General features: G+C 37.9%; 1 protein-coding gene across 1 annotated transcript in view; it reads right to left on the bottom strand.

The window, feature by feature from the left end:
• The window catches only part of LOC133526064 (nucleolar and coiled-body phosphoprotein 1-like), a 55,054-nt gene extending 35,494 nt beyond the window's left edge, over nucleotides 1-19,560 (bottom strand). Inside the window, exons 1-4 of the mRNA XM_061862517.1 lie at nucleotides 19,320-19,560; nucleotides 3,821-3,996; nucleotides 1,836-2,032; nucleotides 617-740 (exon numbers count right to left, since the gene is read on the bottom strand). Of these exons, the coding sequence (XP_061718501.1) occupies nucleotides 617-740; nucleotides 1,836-2,032; nucleotides 3,821-3,996; nucleotides 19,320-19,327 (505 nt within the window). The 5' untranslated portion in view covers nucleotides 19,328-19,560. The remainder of the gene's footprint in view (nucleotides 1-616; nucleotides 741-1,835; nucleotides 2,033-3,820; nucleotides 3,997-19,319) is intronic.
• Nucleotides 19,561-19,648: the final 88 nt, after the last annotated feature.

Raw genomic sequence — 19,648 nt, 5'->3', positions numbered from 1 at the left:
ATGGAATGTGGTAGTGGCGCCCCCTACGCAGAGTTTCGCGTAATATTCCCAATTGAATATTATCAACATTTCATCGAACTGATACTCGTCTCGTCTCGCTCGTCTATAGTTCGATGTAATCAAAATTACATCGAACTGTAGATTAAGATCGATGAAATATAAAGATATATATTTTTTGTTTGAACTAGCATTACTTAGTTTGCGTCTGGAACAGCGCCATCTACCAGGAAATTGGGACAACAAACTAAACATAATTAATAATTTTAAATTAATTTAATTAGTATTTTTAATTTAGTTTATATAATTTTTTTTAAATATTTTAATAATAGTTTAATAATAATTATTTTGCATTTTGTATATGGATATCCGGTCCGAAATAAAAGCTTTTTATTTATTTATAGAACCAAATTAGACAGGTGAAACCTATAATAATCATGGTGCCATACAAACTTTTGTGAGTTGTGAACCCGATTAGTTGCACCTAATTCGTTAAATTATAAAACATAAAATCAATAAAATTATATTTCCTACGTTGTAGGTTTACATTTATCTGGCAAGTTTTGGATTTTTTTCTTATATGGCTGGGCGTTAGCAGAATATTATGTTATGGACATACCTGTGATGTCCTTCTGTCTGTGCTGTCTATTATGCGGCTTGGCAGGCCGGTTGTTGAAATAGTAGACGAGCGGTATGTCGTCCGTGGACTCCGAGGACAGCTTCTTTCGTTTCTTAGTGGGCCCCTGCATCGAATACTATAATTTGACGTCTCGAAATAAAATAAAATTAAATTGTACGTATATTAATTGCGCTATTGTTTTTAATTTGAGTGACAATATCAGCCTTATACTCGTATCTAACTACGAGTAGCAGTCTTTTCTTCGCACCATTACATGAATAAATATTTTACACCATAGAAAAATATACATATTTTTCTACACATATTATAAAAAACCTTCTAAGATGCGTTCAAAAACTAAATTAGCATAAAGATAAACTGTTTTGATTGGACAAATTTCTTATCTGTGAAAATATTATTAAGTAATAATAGTGTCAATATCGAAAAACAAAGGAATTTAATTTGACCTTTTTTTTTTCGCAATGGCGTTCGTTAACATGCGGGTTCTGAACAAATCATTCAGAGCTCAACGAGGGGGGGAATGCTAAGGTCGGCAAAGCGCATGTAACACCTCTGGAGTTGCAGGCGTACATAGGCTACGGAGGCTGCTTACCATCAGGCGGGCAGTATGCTTGTTTGCCACCGACCTAGTATATAAAGAAAAAAAGTTTATAATATAATATGTATGTAGATAAAGCAGTCGCTTTCTGCTCGTTTCATAAACCCACACTTGTACTTTAATGCCTTTCATTATGTAGTAATCACATAAACTACTATAATAATAAGAATAGACTGGTCGCAGCGTCGGACCGTGTTCGTCGACGTCACCATCCCCCATGAGAATCTCGTGAAAACCGAGGACCAGTCCAGCAAGTACCTAGACTTGGCTCACGAGATAACCGCCATGTGGGATGTTGAGTCGACGATCATTGTGCCGATAGTCGTTTCAGCGAACGGTCTCATAGCGAAGAGTCTCGACCGACACCTAGAGACTCGCTGGGTGGCTGGATCAAGGGTCAGATGCAGAAGGCGGTGATCTTGGACCCGGCGCGGATAGTACGTCGGTTCCTCTCTGCTGCCCTGACCACCGGCAGCTTGGGCGCTGCTGGCGGCACCCTTATAATTTTTTTGTATTTTACTTTTATATTCATATAATAAATGACCTAGCCTAAGCTGAAAAATAAAGAAAGAGAAGGATAACATGATGATTGAATGATACCTTGCCGGCATCAGTGGACTTGCGCTTGCCTGACCTCAGGCACATGTTGCCCTTGTTGCCCTTGACCTTCCGGCGTCTCAAGGGCACCCGGATCCTTGGTCGGACGCACCGTCCGTTCGGCACGACGGGCGACGGTATCTCGTCGTCTCGAAGACGTTCGAGCACCACGAGTGGTTCTTGCTTGTGTTTGTGTATGTCTGCAAGATACATTTTATTGTAATCGATTCATTCTAATATGACGCTCGTGTTTCACGCTCAGGAACGCACACAAGTATAAGAAAACGTGTTTCCAGTATTTATTTATTCCCGTCAGAGAATTTAAACAACATTCTTATACTTGGTTATCAATAATTTGGAAGTGTGTAGATTTTTAATTTTTTAAAAGTTTTTTAGGGTTCCATTATTATACTGAACCCTCAAAATTTGAGTGTGATTGCAATACTGCTGCGGTCGACTGCTTTTTTGCAGGTAATGTCAAATACATAGGTCATATACCTGATACAAAATCTATCAAATTTGTTTATATAAAAATGTATCAATAATTATTCCTTCCGCAGCGGTGCGCGGCAACCACTGCTAGACACCAAAATTGGTCCGGACGCACACCGCATGTACATGTAAGATTCAAAGATTTAATTTTTACAACAGGTAGATTACAAGATGTTACATAAATATTTTGATATCACTATGTCGTGCCTATTGGCATACAAATTCAATTAAAATAGCAACGCGACGAATTCGCGGGGAGGGCCACGCCTGTTTTTTGGCAATAATGTTTAATTAATGAAACTTTCACTATTTTACCTATATTTTATTTTACAAATATGCAAAAAATACTATATTTGAATACATTTTTACACTTATTTACAAACAAAGTTACCTCACAAGCCGACTCTTTTCAGTATTGGCGCTATGGTGTCGGATTTCTAAAACGATCACTACATAAAATAAAAATAAAACTGAAATATTATTAAAAAAACATACTTTGTAATAAAATAACGAAAAATATAATTTTCTCTAATAATACAGGGAACTCAAAATAAGCGTACTTATATTAGAATGTAAACGTCATGCCTCATTTGGAGGAAAAATGATTCATTTAACTGGCAACATTTATAAGCAATGGCGGCTGACGAAGGCTTGGATTTAGAAGGATGTAAATGGAGATACTCATTTTGTATGGGATTTTGAGTTTATTATTATCGCTCATTTTTAACTTTACTTAATATATAATATGTGTATCGTTTACCTAACTAGGTATTGCAATTTTGTATGCAAGTTACGACGTTGCGACGTTGGTTATGTATAAGGAAAAAAAAACTGTTACAAAACCCGGTTTTGGAACAGGAAAATGTGTCCTCTCTCAGAGCTGGTATGTACGCAGAACAAGTGGGCGCGACCTCTGTCAAATTGTTCCGTTGTCTGAAGCGGTACCTTTTCCCATTTTTCCCTTAATATCATCATCATTCGCTTGCCCTTATCCCATTGGGGTCGGCGCAGCATGTCTTTTCCTTCCATATCTTTCTGTCACGCGTCATCTCATCGTTCACTCGCGTTCGTTTCATGTCATCTCTCACACAATCCATCCACCGTTTCCTAGGTTTTCCTCTGCCGTTCCATCCCTCCACATTCATTCGTAATACCTTTCTCGTCACACGACTTTCATCCCTCCGCATCACATGCCCATACCACGCTAGGCGATTCGCTCTTACTTTTTCTATTATGGGTGCAACTTTCAGACTTCCTCTTATATACTCAATCCTTAACCTATCCATTCTTGTCACACCACACATCCATCTTAACATTATCGTTTCGGCTACGTGCAATCTCTTTTCATCCGTCACTTTTAGGGCCCAACACTCTGATCCATAAATGACGATAGGTCTTATAATGGTTTTATAAATTTTACCCTTCAGTCGGAGGGGCATCCGGGCGTCACAAATTGTCCCTTAATATAAAATGAATAAATAATAAATTAAACTCACTTTGCATAGACACAATGTCGAGCAGGTTCCGAGCGGACATGTTGTTGTGGTAGACATTTTTGGGAGAGTAAGGTGGGTCCGGTTTGCGCTCCGGCGGTGTAGGCGCGACGCTGATGCTGCTCGCTGGAATGGGTACACCTTGCGCGAACTTCCTCTGCACGAGTCTCACTCCGTTCCTGAGCAAAAAGTTGTATTTACAAGCTTTATATTAACTTGCAATGTACCTATGTATGTACGGGTCAAATCTTGTTAAAAAGTAAAATTTGACCCACTTCCGAACTTCTAATGAAGCTGAAAATTTACATACATATGAAAGTTGGGTGACAATGCAATATTATGTTACCATTGAGCTGATCTGATGATGGAGACAGGAGGTGGCCATAGGAACTCTATGATAAAACAACGCAACCTAATTGTGTTTGTAAATAGTTTTTAGAATTGTCTCGATGAATATTGTCTGTGGAGTTTTAAGTAGTCAGCAATAAAAGCTTGTACCAAAAATGAAATTTTTGCCAAAATCTTATTTTCAGTAACTTTTGTATGCTTGAGTATACATGTTCGAACTCGGGGTTCAAGGAAGCGTAATGTCGCTTCGCTTGCTCTCCAAGTCCCGTGCTTTATTTTATCAGCGGTTTTTCAATCAATTAGGAACATGAATGAAAAATATTCAAATGTTAGTTAAATAAGCCCGTCCAACAAAAGGTGGATGTCAAAGTAGATCAACGTGTATAAGTTACAGATTTTTTTATGCATTTGGTACTTTAAAAAAAAATACATTGTTATACAAATACACTTTATTGCACACCTCAATACAGAAACAGTACAAATAATACAACACATAAAGAAGAGATAAACAACAGTAAAAGTGTTATTTAAATATGTGTTGTTTGTGTTTTTGTTTCTGCGAAAAAAACTATACATTGTTTGTTACAGATAATTCAATTTTTAAATATTACCACGGTAATAACAATCACGCGCGTCTTTAGAACAAGCTGTATAAGTTAATAGAGCGTCAAAAATTTCATCAAGTGTCAATCCATCAACGTGCTCACTAGCGCCACTGGAAATTATTTATGATTGTCTAAATTTAACGACAGATATTTAAAATAAAACCGGCCAAGAGCATGTCGGGCCACGCTCAGTGTAGGGTTCCGTAGTTACTCTTCCGTCACAATAAGCTAAACTGGAGCTTAAAGTGTAGTAAATGGTACCTTTCACCCGAGTTAAACAAATAGGCAAATTTGCATAATCAGTACCTAATTAAAGTAAGTCTTTTTACTATGAAGGGAAAACATTTTGCGATAACTCAAAAACAGCTAAACTGATCATGTCCGCTATAGTTTTCATTTAATGTCTTTCTTAAGCTCTACTTCCACGATTTTTTTCAAATTTTTTGGACCTATGGTTCAAAAGTTAGAGGGGGGGGACACATTTTTTATTTCTTTCGGAGCGATTATCTCCGAATATATTCACTTTATCAAAAAATGTTTCTTGAAAACCCCTATTAGTTTTGAAAGACCTTTCCAACGATACCCCACACTCTAGGGTTGATGCGAAAAAAAAAATTCACCCCCACTTTACGTGTAGGGGAGGTACCCTAAAAAAAATTAAATTTTTAGATTTTATTGTACGACTTTGTCGGCTTTATTGATTTATATATCTATGCCAAATTTCAGCTTTCTAGCACTAACGACCACGGAGCAAAGCCTCGGACAGACAGACAGACAGACAGACAGACAGACAGACAGACAGACGGACATGGCGAAACTATAAGGGTTCCGTTTTATGCCATTTGGCTACGGAACCCTAAAAAGAGGGCCGCTGGGTACTGTATTTTGTATTTAAGTACCTTTTGAATACATCAAACTAGTTTTTATGTTGATGTACTGTTTTAAATCCCGACCGACCGGTCTGGCCTAGTGGGTAGTGACCCTGCCTACGAAGCTGATGGTCCCGGGTTCAAATCCTGGTAAGGGTATTTATTCGTGTGATGAGCATGGATATTTGTTCCTGAGTCATGGGTGTTTTCTATGTATTTAAGTATTTCTAAATATTTATATATTATATATATCGTTGTCTAAGTACCCTCAACACAAGCCTTATTGAGCTTACTGTGGGACTTAGTGAATTTGTGTAATAATGTCGTATAATATTCATTATTATTATTTATTTATTCTGCACAAGTTAATTCACCAAAAGACGTCAACTAAAGCTCGCGGCTACAACCCGACCCAATATTAACTTTGGTACAGTCGATGAATAAATAAGTATACATTTTTTCACCTCATGGTGGAGGAGGAACGACTGTACATTTCCGACAAGGTTCACGATCACGAAGCGCACGATAGCCGATAGTTAACAATGCGACTGCTGCGTGTAAACTGAACGAATGCAGGGTCTTGCATCGGCACGAACGCTAACCAGGGCTATAACCGCGAAAATCGAAGTTCGTCCATAGCAGGCATTTTTCTCTGTCACTCTAATTACATCTTAATAAGAGTAAAAGAGAAAGATCCTCGCAATTTGCGATTTTCGGTGTTCGCGGTAGGACCCCAGTTCCGCTTAATGTTGCCAATTTGGCAGTTTAAACCATGCTAAATAGGTGGGAAGCGAAAAGTTGCTAAACTTGGGTCGCGGCAATTTAGTTTTGGTATAAATGAAAATTTTAACTATACTATTAACCCTTGGGACGCCTAGAGCCTGATCCGTACCAGTCCTGTCAATTGCCAGAGGGTCTTCAATTTTTGTACCCGTCTACTGCCTAGTCCCGGATCTGTACAAACTGTCTCAACTGCCTTGTGCCTTATCAGTCACCAAATTTATTCTAGCATATTCTAACTTAATTTTGAGATCTAAACACTTACAAATAGAGTTTTATATTACTTGCTTTTCAATGCAATATGAGTATAAGTCTCGGCAGTCAACGGGTGCACGTACGCGAGCCTATATCCAGCGTTTGAGGGGGATGGGACGAATCCGGCACTAGGCATGTAACGAGTACAAGTATGTTTGTCGGTTCGGCGTTCCAGGGGTTAATGCTGACTTTATTTTATGCTCGCAAAGTGTATTTGCTGCAAAAGAATTCCACTTTATTTCTCCATGGTATTCAATTATTGTATTTTTCATCACACTTGCTCGAAAAAGTTCTTATTTCGTGCAGGTGTACTGAAGGACAAAGGCCTATTTTGTTCCCGCGGGAGTTATGGATTGTGAAAAAGAAAGCTATAACTCCTTTTTTTTTTTAATTATGTCACTTTTTCATACAAATCAAGTAGCATAAATGAGTTTTACTTTTAAAATACTGACGTTTATAAGTTAATATTTTTGTTTATGTTTAAAATGAAATAATTTTATTGATTTAACAGCAGTTTAAAATATTTTTACATAATTTTCAATCGTGGCCGGATAGGTCTGTGCCCTCGATGCTAACCTGTCAAGAAATTACAAAATGGCGGACGAATGTTTGATATGTCACCGTATTTAAGAATTATTTCGTTTAAAATTTAGTTTTTTCTTCGCAGGTGTGATGAAAAACATTGTGTGTAACTCCGGGGGTAAGAATATTGCAAACTCGGGTCTTTAATTCCCTTCAGCCTGCGGCTGTCGGGAATAATCACCCTCGTATACAAAATTTCACTTACCCCCCTCGTTGCACAATGTACTATTGTTTTGTAACGATACTACTGTCAGTAGAAGGCACGATTTTATCACGTTAGAGTACGCCTAAGCTAACGTTGCGTTGCACCCACTGGAACAGCAGCAGTGTTATTATAAACGTCATATTTTCATAGAAATGTAATCACATTAATGATAACACTGACTTACAAAAGCCATGAAGAGTTAGTGTGGTCTTGCTCTAATAAACAGCGTGTTAGAAGTTGCCAGTTGGCAAATTTCGGGCTAAGTACTTTCAAAAGTTGCTAAATTTAACAGCTTAAGCCCGCTCCACATTCTCGATAAATACCGCCGAATACGAGAATGTGGAGTGAGTATTCGTATAAATTCGTATTGTCTCGCATATGTTCGCGTTGTCTCTGTTTCGTGTCGGTAAAATGGCCAAGCATCAAAGGGCTCTCATGAAGTTTTGTGTTTGCGCGAAACTATCCCTCTACACTCTCGCTGTATTGGGATAAAAGAAATAACTAATAAAGGCAGATGATCTGTTTTATCTTGTTCTGTTGAGATGTATCGCAGTCATCCAATACCTAAGCTTCCACCATCTTTTGGTGACTTTTTTCAGGAATCAGAAGTAATTGTAATATGCCACCGCGCATGCTGCAGCGACAGAAGTTAAAATGAAAGTCCAAACACAATTGAGCAAGGCGAGAATGTAGTGGGCCGCTCTCGGTTTCACCCGATCTCGGCGAATATCTACACAAAACCGGTCTCGTGTAGTTTTGCCGAGAATGTGGAGCGAGCTTAGTCGCACATTTGATATATGGGCACACGGATACTACGTGGGTAATACTGAAAGTTTACAGAGTCACTTAAAATAGAGATGACGCAGTGAAATAAAACATTTTCAGTTTGAAAATTGTATGTAGAGCGTTTTTATAACTTAAACTCGTGACATTTTTCACGGTAGAATTTTATACGGCTTTCAATCCCCTCGCCCTCGTTCGACAAGTTTGTATCAGGCTTCTTCCCTGCCCCGTTCTTGTGCGTCTTTTTGTAGTAGGTTCTTCGTTTTGGTTTTTTTTTTCATATTAATTTTACGGTTGATATAAACTAATACTAAAATCGCAGCTGTGTGCTCTATAATAATAAGTTACAATAAGTCGCATGTCAACAGATTCAAACAACCTTAGGTATCCAAAAGAGTCAAGAAAGATGGCAGTACATTTACATGGCTACAAAGTATTCTTTGACATTCAACCTCTATTCCAAATTAACTTTGCTAATACTGAATCAATCCATATCCGTGTCGTATCGAGCGAGAAAAGGCAATTATTACTACTAGTCCAGCCACTATATCTGGACCTCGATTGTCAGAGCAATTACGATGAATCTGAGCCCTCTATTGATTCCAATTAATTGATAGGTACGGCACTGGACCTCTGATGTACAGCGAACTACAAAATTGCATAAACACTAGGGGACCACCCCATTGTAACATTGTATGAAGAAAAAAACTACACAAGGCCTCCTTTATTGCAAGCTTTTATTTACTTTCACCTGACCGTTGTCTGTTTGTAATCAAATCTTGCAAGTTAAATTTGATAGTATGTGTTTATGCGGGTCAAATCTTGAAAGATATATTTGACCCACTTCCCGGTTTCCGATTGAGCTGAAAATTTGCATACATATGTAAGTCCGGTGACAATGCAATATTATGGTGTCATCGAGCTGATCTGATGATGGAGACAAGAGGTGGACATAGGAACTCTGTGATAAAACAACGTAACCTTGTGTTTGGGGTTTTTAGAATTTGCTCGATGAGTATTAGTTGCCTGTGGAAAGAAAAGTACAGTCATCGGTAAAAGCTTGTACCAAAAATGAAATTTTTGCCAAAAACTTATTCTATTATGAAATACGAGTAGTAATCTATGTACCAAATTTTAAGTCATTTGAGGAATTTGGATACTAATCACTGTCACTGTTTCTGGAAATTAATCATAAAAACATTAAACTAAGTGTTTTAAACAACACAAACATTTGAGAAAAGTTTGCTTGCTGCTAGAGGTAGAGTACATTTCGCAGAAATTATTATATCTTCCGTATACAATTGCCAACCCTGAATAATATATTAATGAAAAAATATTTAATACATTTTGCACTTAATATAATTAAAATATAAAAAGAAAGTGCATCACTTTTTTTAATATAATATAATTTATAAATTATAATCAAAAAGGTCGAAGAAGGTTCCATACTATTCTTTGAGGATATTACCTTAGGACCTACCAACACATACAGGCTGCTCCAAAGTAAAAAATGGTAATTTTTAATTTCTTCGAAACCGCTACACCGGTTGTTATGATACTTTGTACACTGGTTCTAAATACCCTAAGTGCCGGTACAGACGGACTGCAACTCGACTGCAACTTGTATGGGAACTGCATGCCGACTGCACTCCAACTGCAACGTCGACGTGCAGTTCCCATACAAGTTGCAGTCCGTCTGTACCGGCCCTAATGCATATGTACATTTCGGCTTTGTCCAATGGCTAGGGACACACTGTATTGTCGCCTGGTACCCATAGTACACGCTTTGCTTATTTTGGGGCTAGGTCAAGTGTCCCCAGATATTTATTTCAATCTGCACCCGTGTCGGATTTAAGTTAGGTCGAGCGCGAAAAGCTTATCGCTAATCGTCCAGCCAACATATTCGGACCTCGACTGCCAGAACAACTGGCAATAATCTGAGACCGTCCATTGTTCCCTTTGGGCCTTTCAGTCAGTTATTAAATAGGGAGTATTACTGCAATGTTCTGCCGCCAGAGTGCAGCACTAGCGCCTTTCGTAAACCATAGAGTAATTTTTACATAAGTACTGTTTTTAGCTAGTCATAAAATATGACATTGATGCACAAAGGGCCTACGAAGATTAGAAATTTAGCTATCTGCCTCTTCATGGCTCGAATATGCAAGAGTGATAGAGAGGTTATATAACGAAATTTCGATTTCTGATTCGATCTTGTTTCGCAGTAGACCCTCAGATTGTGATGGATTGTGATAGTGGCGCCCCCAAACCGAACCATCGATTACAAAAATCCGATTTCAGTCGGACAATGCTTGTATTTTAACCATACCTCTGCCTCTACGTTTGACATTTTTCGATTTTTTTTGGTTAATGCAAAAATTAGGAGCGAAAAACAGATTTCATACAAATTTTTAAATTATCACAGACACAGCTTGTATTTTAACCATACCTCTGCCTCTACGTTTGACTTTTTTCGATTTTTTGGGTTAATGCAAAAATTAGGAGCGAAAAACAGATTTCATACAAATTTTTAAATTCTCCTAACTATTAGGGCCTGTTTCATAATGTCCAAGTCAATAAGCTACTTACCACCTATCTGACGAATAAAGTCATCGTAGGCAACGATCTTCAAATAACCTTAACTGGTAGATAAAGTGCTAAGTTTTGTAGGAAGTATTTAAGTAAGGAAGATATGTAATTAACTATCCTATACATTGTGAAACAGCCCCTTAATACTTAATAAAAATTCGAAAAAAGCTAACGTAGGGGCATAGCTGTGGTTGGTATACATCAAATTGTGTCAAAATATTTTGAATAATGTTAATATCCTGAGAGGAAAAAGAGGGCTACGTTTTATGAAAAAAAAAAAAAAAACGCACGGGTGTTCATTTTCGTCTTAAGCACCAAAGAATTCAACTGACGCGCGCGGATACATCCCAATATCAGTGTTGGCCGTAACATTAATGCAATTGACCAATAGCCATTACAAAATGAACCGTAAACTCTAACAAAGCCTTAAAGCGTGTCCACCGGTTCAAATACCTGGGCCATGTACTAACCGACGACCTTAAGGACGACAAAGATATTGAACGGGAGCGGAGAGCGTTCAGTCCGAGCCAATATGATAGCCCGCAGTTCTGCTCGTTGTTCTTTCAACGTTAAAACTTTTTAACAAAAAATAAAACCGACTTCAAATATTACCAAAAGCGCCATACATGTACCTATGTATAACATTTGAAGAGTTCCCTCGATTTCTCCAAGATCCCATCATCAGACCCCGACTTGGTGCCAACGGGACCATCTCGGAATTATACCCGTTCGATTAAAAAAAAAATTTTAAACCGGTTCACGATTCTCGGAGATATCGAGTAACATACATACAAAAAAAAATTCAGTCGAATTGAGAACCTCCTCCTTTTTTTGAAGTCTGTTAAAAATTACACTTTTCCATGCATATCGTTCCACTTTTTACACGAGCAGCCTGTGGGTTAAATACAGAAGGCATACAACGCTCTCCGTGTTCAATACAATAATGCATTAAGGGCGCTGCTGCGTTTGCCGAGGTTTTGCAGCACCTCGTGTGGATTGTTTTCACACCACCATGCGCAAGAGAGCAACCTCAGCGGCGCGAGGTGTGCGCGCCAGCGGCAGCCCTGCTGGCAGCCGTCGCCGACAGGCTTGACGGTTCATTTATGGGACACTGGTTGTCATTGCATGCACCAGTATGCAACTATTTCTGTACGGCTTTGATGGTAGCTTCCATGACACAATCGCTTCCTTTTTAAAAGACCGTAAACAGAGTACTTACGTCCAGAATGTAAGGTCTCTACTGGAACCAGTAGGCAGCTGCGCGGTACCCCAGGGCTCAAGTATGGGAAATAACCTATTTCTCATGCTAATCAACGATATTACATCCGCGTCGTATGAGCCCGAATATGTTATTTATGCCGACGACACATGCATTATAGTACACGCGGAAAACATTGATGATCTAGTATCAAAACTGAGTCAAACCATGATAGAGATAGATAAGTGGTTCACCGCTAACGGAATGCTCCTCAACTTAGACAAAACAAACATTGTGCACTTTAGGTTACGGTGCACTGACATATCGCAGCTAAATATTAAAATAAATGATATCGAAGTCCCACAAGTAAACCAAACTAAATATCTTGGATACTTAATCGACTCTGGACTTACGTGGTCCCCTCACATTGATCAGTTATGCAATTCGCTTTCGTCAGCGTGTTTTGCTTTGTCCAGGCTCGCGCCCACCCTATCGGTAGATAACCTAAGAAAGGCCTATTTTGGATATTTCCACTCGATTTTAATCCGTGGTGTCGACCTTTGGGGCTTGGCTTCGAGTCGGGACAAGGTATTCAAAATACAAAAGCGGGCGCTGCGGATAATATCTAGGAAACCTTACGACCACCCAGCGAAAGAACTATTTGTACGCAATAAAGTGTTAACGCTACCTTCTGTCTACATATTGGCAGCGTGCCAGTATGTCAGGTCTAACCTCGCTAGGTATAAAGCCAATTCCAGCCGTGGTGATAACAACCGCAGACAGCCAATGTTGGTTGCCCCCGTAAAGCGTCTTGCTAAGCTCAGGAATTCACTCAGTGTCATTGGGGCCAAGATCTACAACTTGGTTCCGCCTGCCATAAAGTCAGCGGAAAGTGATTCCGTGTTTACCAAGAAACTTAAAGCGCTGCTGATCGCACAGGTATGCTACAGCGTTGACGAGTTTCTTTGTGGAGTTCATAACTAACGCGTAAAAATAGTGTCATCTTAATGCTTGACTAATTATACATATAAGATTTAGTTGTAAATGTTATACTTTGTAAATATTATTAGTTATTTAAATATTTAATGTAATCCTGACTTGTAAAACAACGATTTTACCAATAAATAAATCAATCAATCAATCAATCAATCAACCAGTGTCTCATAACTGGGCTAAATGACACGTAGGTACTTGAGTAAGATTTTATTAGTACATTACGATACAAGTGCGAAAAATAGGAAATTTGAAACGAGTGGCGATAAATTAAAACACGACCGAAGGGAGTGTTTTAAATCGACACGAGTTGCGAATTCCCTATTCGCACATGTATCGTACGTTTTACAGTACATATGGCTCTTTAAATGTTCAACACAGTAACGTAATATGCTAATTTTCGCACTAGTGCGGTAAAGTAGCACCATATGTACTGTAAAATAATTTATTGAAAGCATCTGGGTGTTCTCTTCGACCACGTAACCAATACATAGCTATCATTAATATATAGGTAGGTACATTAAATAATGTAATAATATTGACCATAAAAAATATGGAGACTAGCGGCCATCCTCTTTCCTCTTAAATTGTCAACGTATTTTTAGGCCATCCTCTAAAAAAGAAGAATGCATGGAATGTGCTGTAATAGTACATTACGATACAAGTGCGAAAAATAGGGAATTACTTATTCGCACATGTATCGTACAACGTTTTACAGTACATATGGCTCTTTAAATGTTCGACACAGTAACGTAATATGCTAATTTTCGCACTAGTGCGGTAAAGTAGCACCGTATGTGCTGTAAAATTCATTACTGTTGACATTTTTAATACTTATTCATTTTTATAGTTATTAGTTTTATTGTATTTTAATCTTGCTATTATTTTAATGTATATTGTGTCGTTATGTGTATGTCTCATCGTGTTATGGACTAGAAGCCTGAAATATTTTTTTTTAACCGTCCGTTACGGGTTACGGTTGTAATGGTTACAGGCCATTGCAATTAACGTTCGGTCAACATCGCCCAATATCAACTTTCGTTAATTCCGAGTAGGTATTCCGTCGACGACGCGCCGCACACGGTAAGCGTGGACAATACACGGCCGTTTCATTTGGGATGATAAGGGTGTTAGAATTTCAAAAGATACTGGGGGTGCAAAATCTGAACTAGGGTGCGGTAAAATCCTGTTGCCTGCCGCCTGAATTAATAACTAGCATCAACTTAGTTCTAAATAATAATTGCCTGCCGCCTGAATTATCATTTGGAACTAAAGCAACTTAGTTGACGCACATTACCTAAGGTCTTGTTTAGAGTCGTGTAACTTGTGAACTAGCTACCTATGAAATTGGCGTTTTGTATGGAGAACTTTAACGAAATTTTTTTTGGACCCGGGTATGTACTTAAACTACGTCCAAAAGAGAGGTATGGGCAATGTGAATGTCATCTCGCCTTGTGTGGTAGGGCACAGCACAGCAGATGTCATTCCAGATCTAGAGCAGAGCCCAACTGGGGAAGTACCTCCACCTTACAGAAAACCGCAGCCAAATAACACTTGACCCTACTCATAGTGTTGTGTTCCTGCCGGTGATTAAGGTTGCCAGAGCTCAACGAGGGGGGTGGGGTTAGGGTCGGCAACGCGCATGTAACTCCTCTGGAGTTCTAGGTGTACATAGGCTACGGAGACTGCTTACCATCAGGCAGGCCGTATGCTTGTTTGTCACCGACGTAGTATTTAAAAAAAAAATGATTTTTCATACAATGAATTTGCGGATTATTTTGTGATGGCATTTTCATGCCATTATAGCTCTTATAGTTTCGGAAAAAAGTGGCTGTGACATAAACGGACAGACTGACGGCCATGACGAATCTATAAGGAGTATAAGGGTTCCGTTTTTTGCCATTTGGCTACGGAACCCTAAAAACACCTTGCAACTTAAGCTTATTATCATGCAAAATAACACAATGTTTTTAAAACTTCGTTAATTTTAAGGGCGCATTTTTGAACTTAAGTTATTTTAAGTCCAAGAAGAACAAAAACATCATACCACGGAGATGCGTATGCTGCGCTGGGCGGGTGGAGTTACACTTAAGAGGCTGTCAACACCCAATGTCCTTGAAATTGATGTTACTTAAACAGTTTTTTAAGAAAGACTATTTGTTTTAGTCAAGTAAGAAAAATATATGTTCATATTAATTATATTTCAAAGACCGTGGTTGTACTCGATACATGATTGAACGAAATCGGCTCGATAGAAAATAATTGCAAAGATTGGTCTTAAAATCACAACTAAACGGTTTTATGTCTTTATTGTTTTGACTTATGGGTCTGCACTTAAAAATCACAATTTCAAAACATTTATATCTAAACCGCTATTGAGTAAAATATTACACTAATAATCCACTTTTTTTTATTTAAATATTTCTCTTATTATTCCCTTGCCCAGGCCCAGTAACATGCGACAGTGCTATCTCATTTACTCCGATACAAATAGACAGTGTGCGCGCTTTAGGTATTGACAGCCTCTTAAGGACAAAGTGCGCAATGAGCACATAAGGGGGATTTCAAGGTTGCACCTATTACAGAGAAAATAACTGAGACTAGACTGAGATGGTTTGGGCATGTGCAGCGTAGACACGATGGCCATCTTGTTAAAAAGTGCCTTTCCATGACTACACAAAAGAGGGAAGGGCAGGCCACAGACCACGTGGATGACTAACGTCCAGAAGGACATGAAAGAATGTGGCCTGTCTGTCGACGATGCAAAACAGCGGAATAGATGGTGACTCAAAATCAAGAAAGCCGACCCCGCGTAACGGGATAAGGCGAGGACCAAGAAGAAGTTAATTTAAGTCCATTTTTAAGTTGTGTATAGTGAATGCTTGAGATTCTGTGAGGCGATGGATGCTAGGTGCTCTACTGTCCCAATTTAATCTGTTAATGTGCCATTATTGTTTTATAATTGTTAATACTTATAATTATTAGTTAGTTTAAGTTTCGTGACGCATTGGTTCAACTGTAATGTCATGTAAACATTTTTATCAATAAAAAAAAAAAAAAAAAAAAAAAAAAAAAAAAAAAAAAAAAAAAAAATGTTATCATGATTTAAGTTTATCCAATAAGGCCCTTACGAGCACGTACACAGGGCCTGAGGGCCTACCGCGAACCACGTTCGACGTGTTGCCTCCCTGTCACACTTACGTACGAATTTACAAGTGCGACAGAGAGGCAACACGTCGAACGTGGTTCGCGGTAGGCCCACTGATTACATGTTGATTTGTGTTTAGTACGAGTTCATATATTTGTTACGAAACGCAAGTATGTACAATAGGGGTTACCGATTTTCGAAATGATATAGGGACCGTGCGCGTTGGAGGGTCTGCCATCTTGTGGCCTGAATCGGAACCATAAACATGCACATTTACACGTCACGTGTTTTCTTGTGCATAGTAGGTTCTGCCATCTTGTGGGCTACATCGGAACAAAAAACATCACATTTACGCCTCGCGCCAAAAATCTGACGGCTCCTGTGCTGCCTCCTACAGTTCATGCACGCTCCCTATTTATATGTCATACCTAGTTTTCAATTGTTTGGTTGAGTTTAATATGTTAGCATTATATTAGCCTGTGATACAACAACGCTATATGTAGCATTTAAATATTTTGAATGATAAATAAATAAATATAAATAAATAAGAAAATTAACCATGCCGTTTAGTTTCCTTGAATGTACGAATGTATACATATAGCCATATGCCAAAGTGAACGGAGTTTTATAAAAAAATATGATTTGGAGTGTATTGACATTAAGTATTTGTATTTGTTGCAAGCTAACCTATAAGAGAATAACGAATCAAACTATAGCATGAAATCTCTTCTACGAGTATTATGACAAAATATGAAGGTAGGCAGAGAAATTTCTCAAATTATTAAAACTGTAGCATAACATTTTGTCAAAAATGCTAATCAACACACAGCATAAAGATTTGTTAAAAATCCTTCACAGGTTGTTTAATTTCCAATACAATGTACTGTTTTGTCAAAAATACTTAACAGTTGTGTTTGCTTGCTTATTACACAGTACCCCTATTGTAAATTTAGTCGATAGCGAAACGTGACGTACGCGTTTGCGTTAAGTCTCATTTTGTATGGGTTTTTGAACAACGCGCCAAGCGGGACGTTTTGGAAAGTCAAAAATCTCATACAAAATGACACTTAACGCAAACGCGTACGTCACGTTTCGCTGTCGAAAATATTTACACTAGGGGTACAGAAATAACTTGACTTGACATATAGGTATGCTATGTAAAGTATATGTTATACTATAATTAAATATACAATCGAAAAAAATAAACAAATACCGGGATAGAACACAGAGCTTCTACTTGCCATATTGATTCACTACTAGCAGATAACATTGTTTCCAGTAAGGTTTTATTTTTTTCCTTATTCTTTATAATATAAATGATACATAGAAATTAAAAAACTTTGAATTTACATAAAAAATAACATGCCTAATTTTTTTTTAAAGTAAGTGTTAAGTATACTTGACTGTGCCAAAGAGATAAAGAAAAGTAATTGCAAGATTTGTATAGTAATCTAAATTGTATTTATTCTTATTTAATGCATGTTAATTATAAGATGTAATGTTTTGAAAACATGTGTCCCGCCGAGATTCTTGCCGGTGCATATTGGGATACCCTGAGGGTATATATATATACCCTCCTCCAATTGAGGGGTCAGAGGTGTAGGGTTAGAGCCAGTGTAGCGTTTTGTGTTGTGGGTACTTAAACTGTGAAATATACAAATACTTAAATACATAGAATACATCCATGACTCTGCATGGAACAAATATCTGTGCTCATCACACAAATAAATGCCCTGATCGGGATTCGAACCCGGATTCGGGATTGATGCATAGAATGTAAAATAATAATATGTGCGCTTTTTGATTTTTTTATTTGTGTAAAAATTAGGAGCAGGAAACGGATTTTATACAATTTATTTAAACTCCTAACTTTTATAATAACTAAGGATTCAAAATATCAAACAAAGGGGCATAGCGGTATATACAACAGTGTGTCAAAATATTTTCAAAAAGGATAATGAGGACTGTTCGTATGAGAAAGCTTTATCGCGCAGGTCCTCCACTTCCATCTTAATCCCCAGCTTAATAAATAATAAAAAAGCCTTTTATTTCTTGCCTTATTTTAACAGTTTACTTAACACATTCACTGCCAGACAAAAAACGGCGCACTACCCCAGAAACCGGTGGTCTATAGCTGCGTGCAAAACAACCCGCCCAGCAGCATTGTCTGAACAAAGTTCACGAGCGCCCATCAGGTGGGTTCCCGGCAGTGAATGTGTTAATTTACTAATACTAAATATTAATGTTCCTCCAAAGACAGCAGCTTACCCTCAACCAAGCAATCCCCAGCTTACCCGCAGCCAAATTTAGTGAGGAGAACATATAGCGTCAGCTGAGAATATGTTTGTGCCTATACATTTTGAGCAAAATCATTTTAAATATAACGGGATGGCAGTGGCCGACCATCTTAAATAAAAAAAAATCAATACAAGGTTTTTGTTTATACTCTGTATCTCTAAATAAAAGTAAACAAACAATATGCACATTTTCGGGCAGTTATAACATTTATTAGTTAATCAACCAAATACAAAACAGCGTGGATCTGTGACTGAACGACCTAACTTTACCCTACATTATTTGATCATGTAATGTTTTCATCTACCCTCAACTGGCTTAAGGAGCCATTTGAGGGTAGGTATTATTTCTTTTATTCAAATACCTAAAGATACAGAGTATAAGTTGTGCCTGTTCCTGTGCCTTTCTCCCATGAACAGGTATTAGATTTAGATAGGTAGTTGTTTTGATGATAATCACAAATTTTTGTTCGGCAACGTGTTTTCCTGATAATGGAAATGCAAAATTGTAGCATAGTTGTTATCATGGTCAGAAACAAAGTATTTATATTGTGAATTTAATGAATTGGTGGCGTAAAAGAAGCACAGAGGCAAAAGAACCCTCGTCATACTGTTCCTTCTCCCAAACGTAAAACAAAATATCTTTTTCTTACCCCACCTGACTAGAAATGAAAAGTCACGTGTCGTGATCCCACAGGAAGGATTCCACATATATATATTAAGGTCATATTTTTACTTAAAGTATATAAACACGTGCATTTTTCATGTAGGGAGCTGCATCTACCAAAACAACAGCTTCATTCATTGTTTTGATGAAAAACAAATGAAAATCAATTGAATAAAGTAAATCACTTACTGCTTCATCTTAAAGGATTGGCGAACAGTCGACCACCGTTGTAATGAGGTGCCTGTTGCTCTTGAAAGTGAGTTGACTAGATGTCGATATTGTCGATAAATTGTTTTTGTTGTTGATTACTGAATGCAAACGCCACCGGCTTCCGAAACCGAATCCAAATGAGCTTCGGGGTGAGTTTGCAACAGTGCTGCCACTGTTGCCAGCCAAAACTGTCACAGTTGTCATAACCTGAGAAAACTTCAAAAGTCACAAGCTTGAAATAAAAATAATGTATTTTTTTTTTGTTGAGAGAAAAACATAAATAAAGATTGTAAATGTAAATACACAAA

The sequence above is a fragment of the Cydia pomonella genome, chromosome 1 (assembly GCF_033807575.1).
Source record: "Cydia pomonella isolate Wapato2018A chromosome 1, ilCydPomo1, whole genome shotgun sequence".
Classification (NCBI taxonomy): Eukaryota; Metazoa; Arthropoda; class Insecta; order Lepidoptera; family Tortricidae; genus Cydia; species Cydia pomonella.
This window is presented reverse-complemented; position numbering and strand designations above follow the sequence as displayed.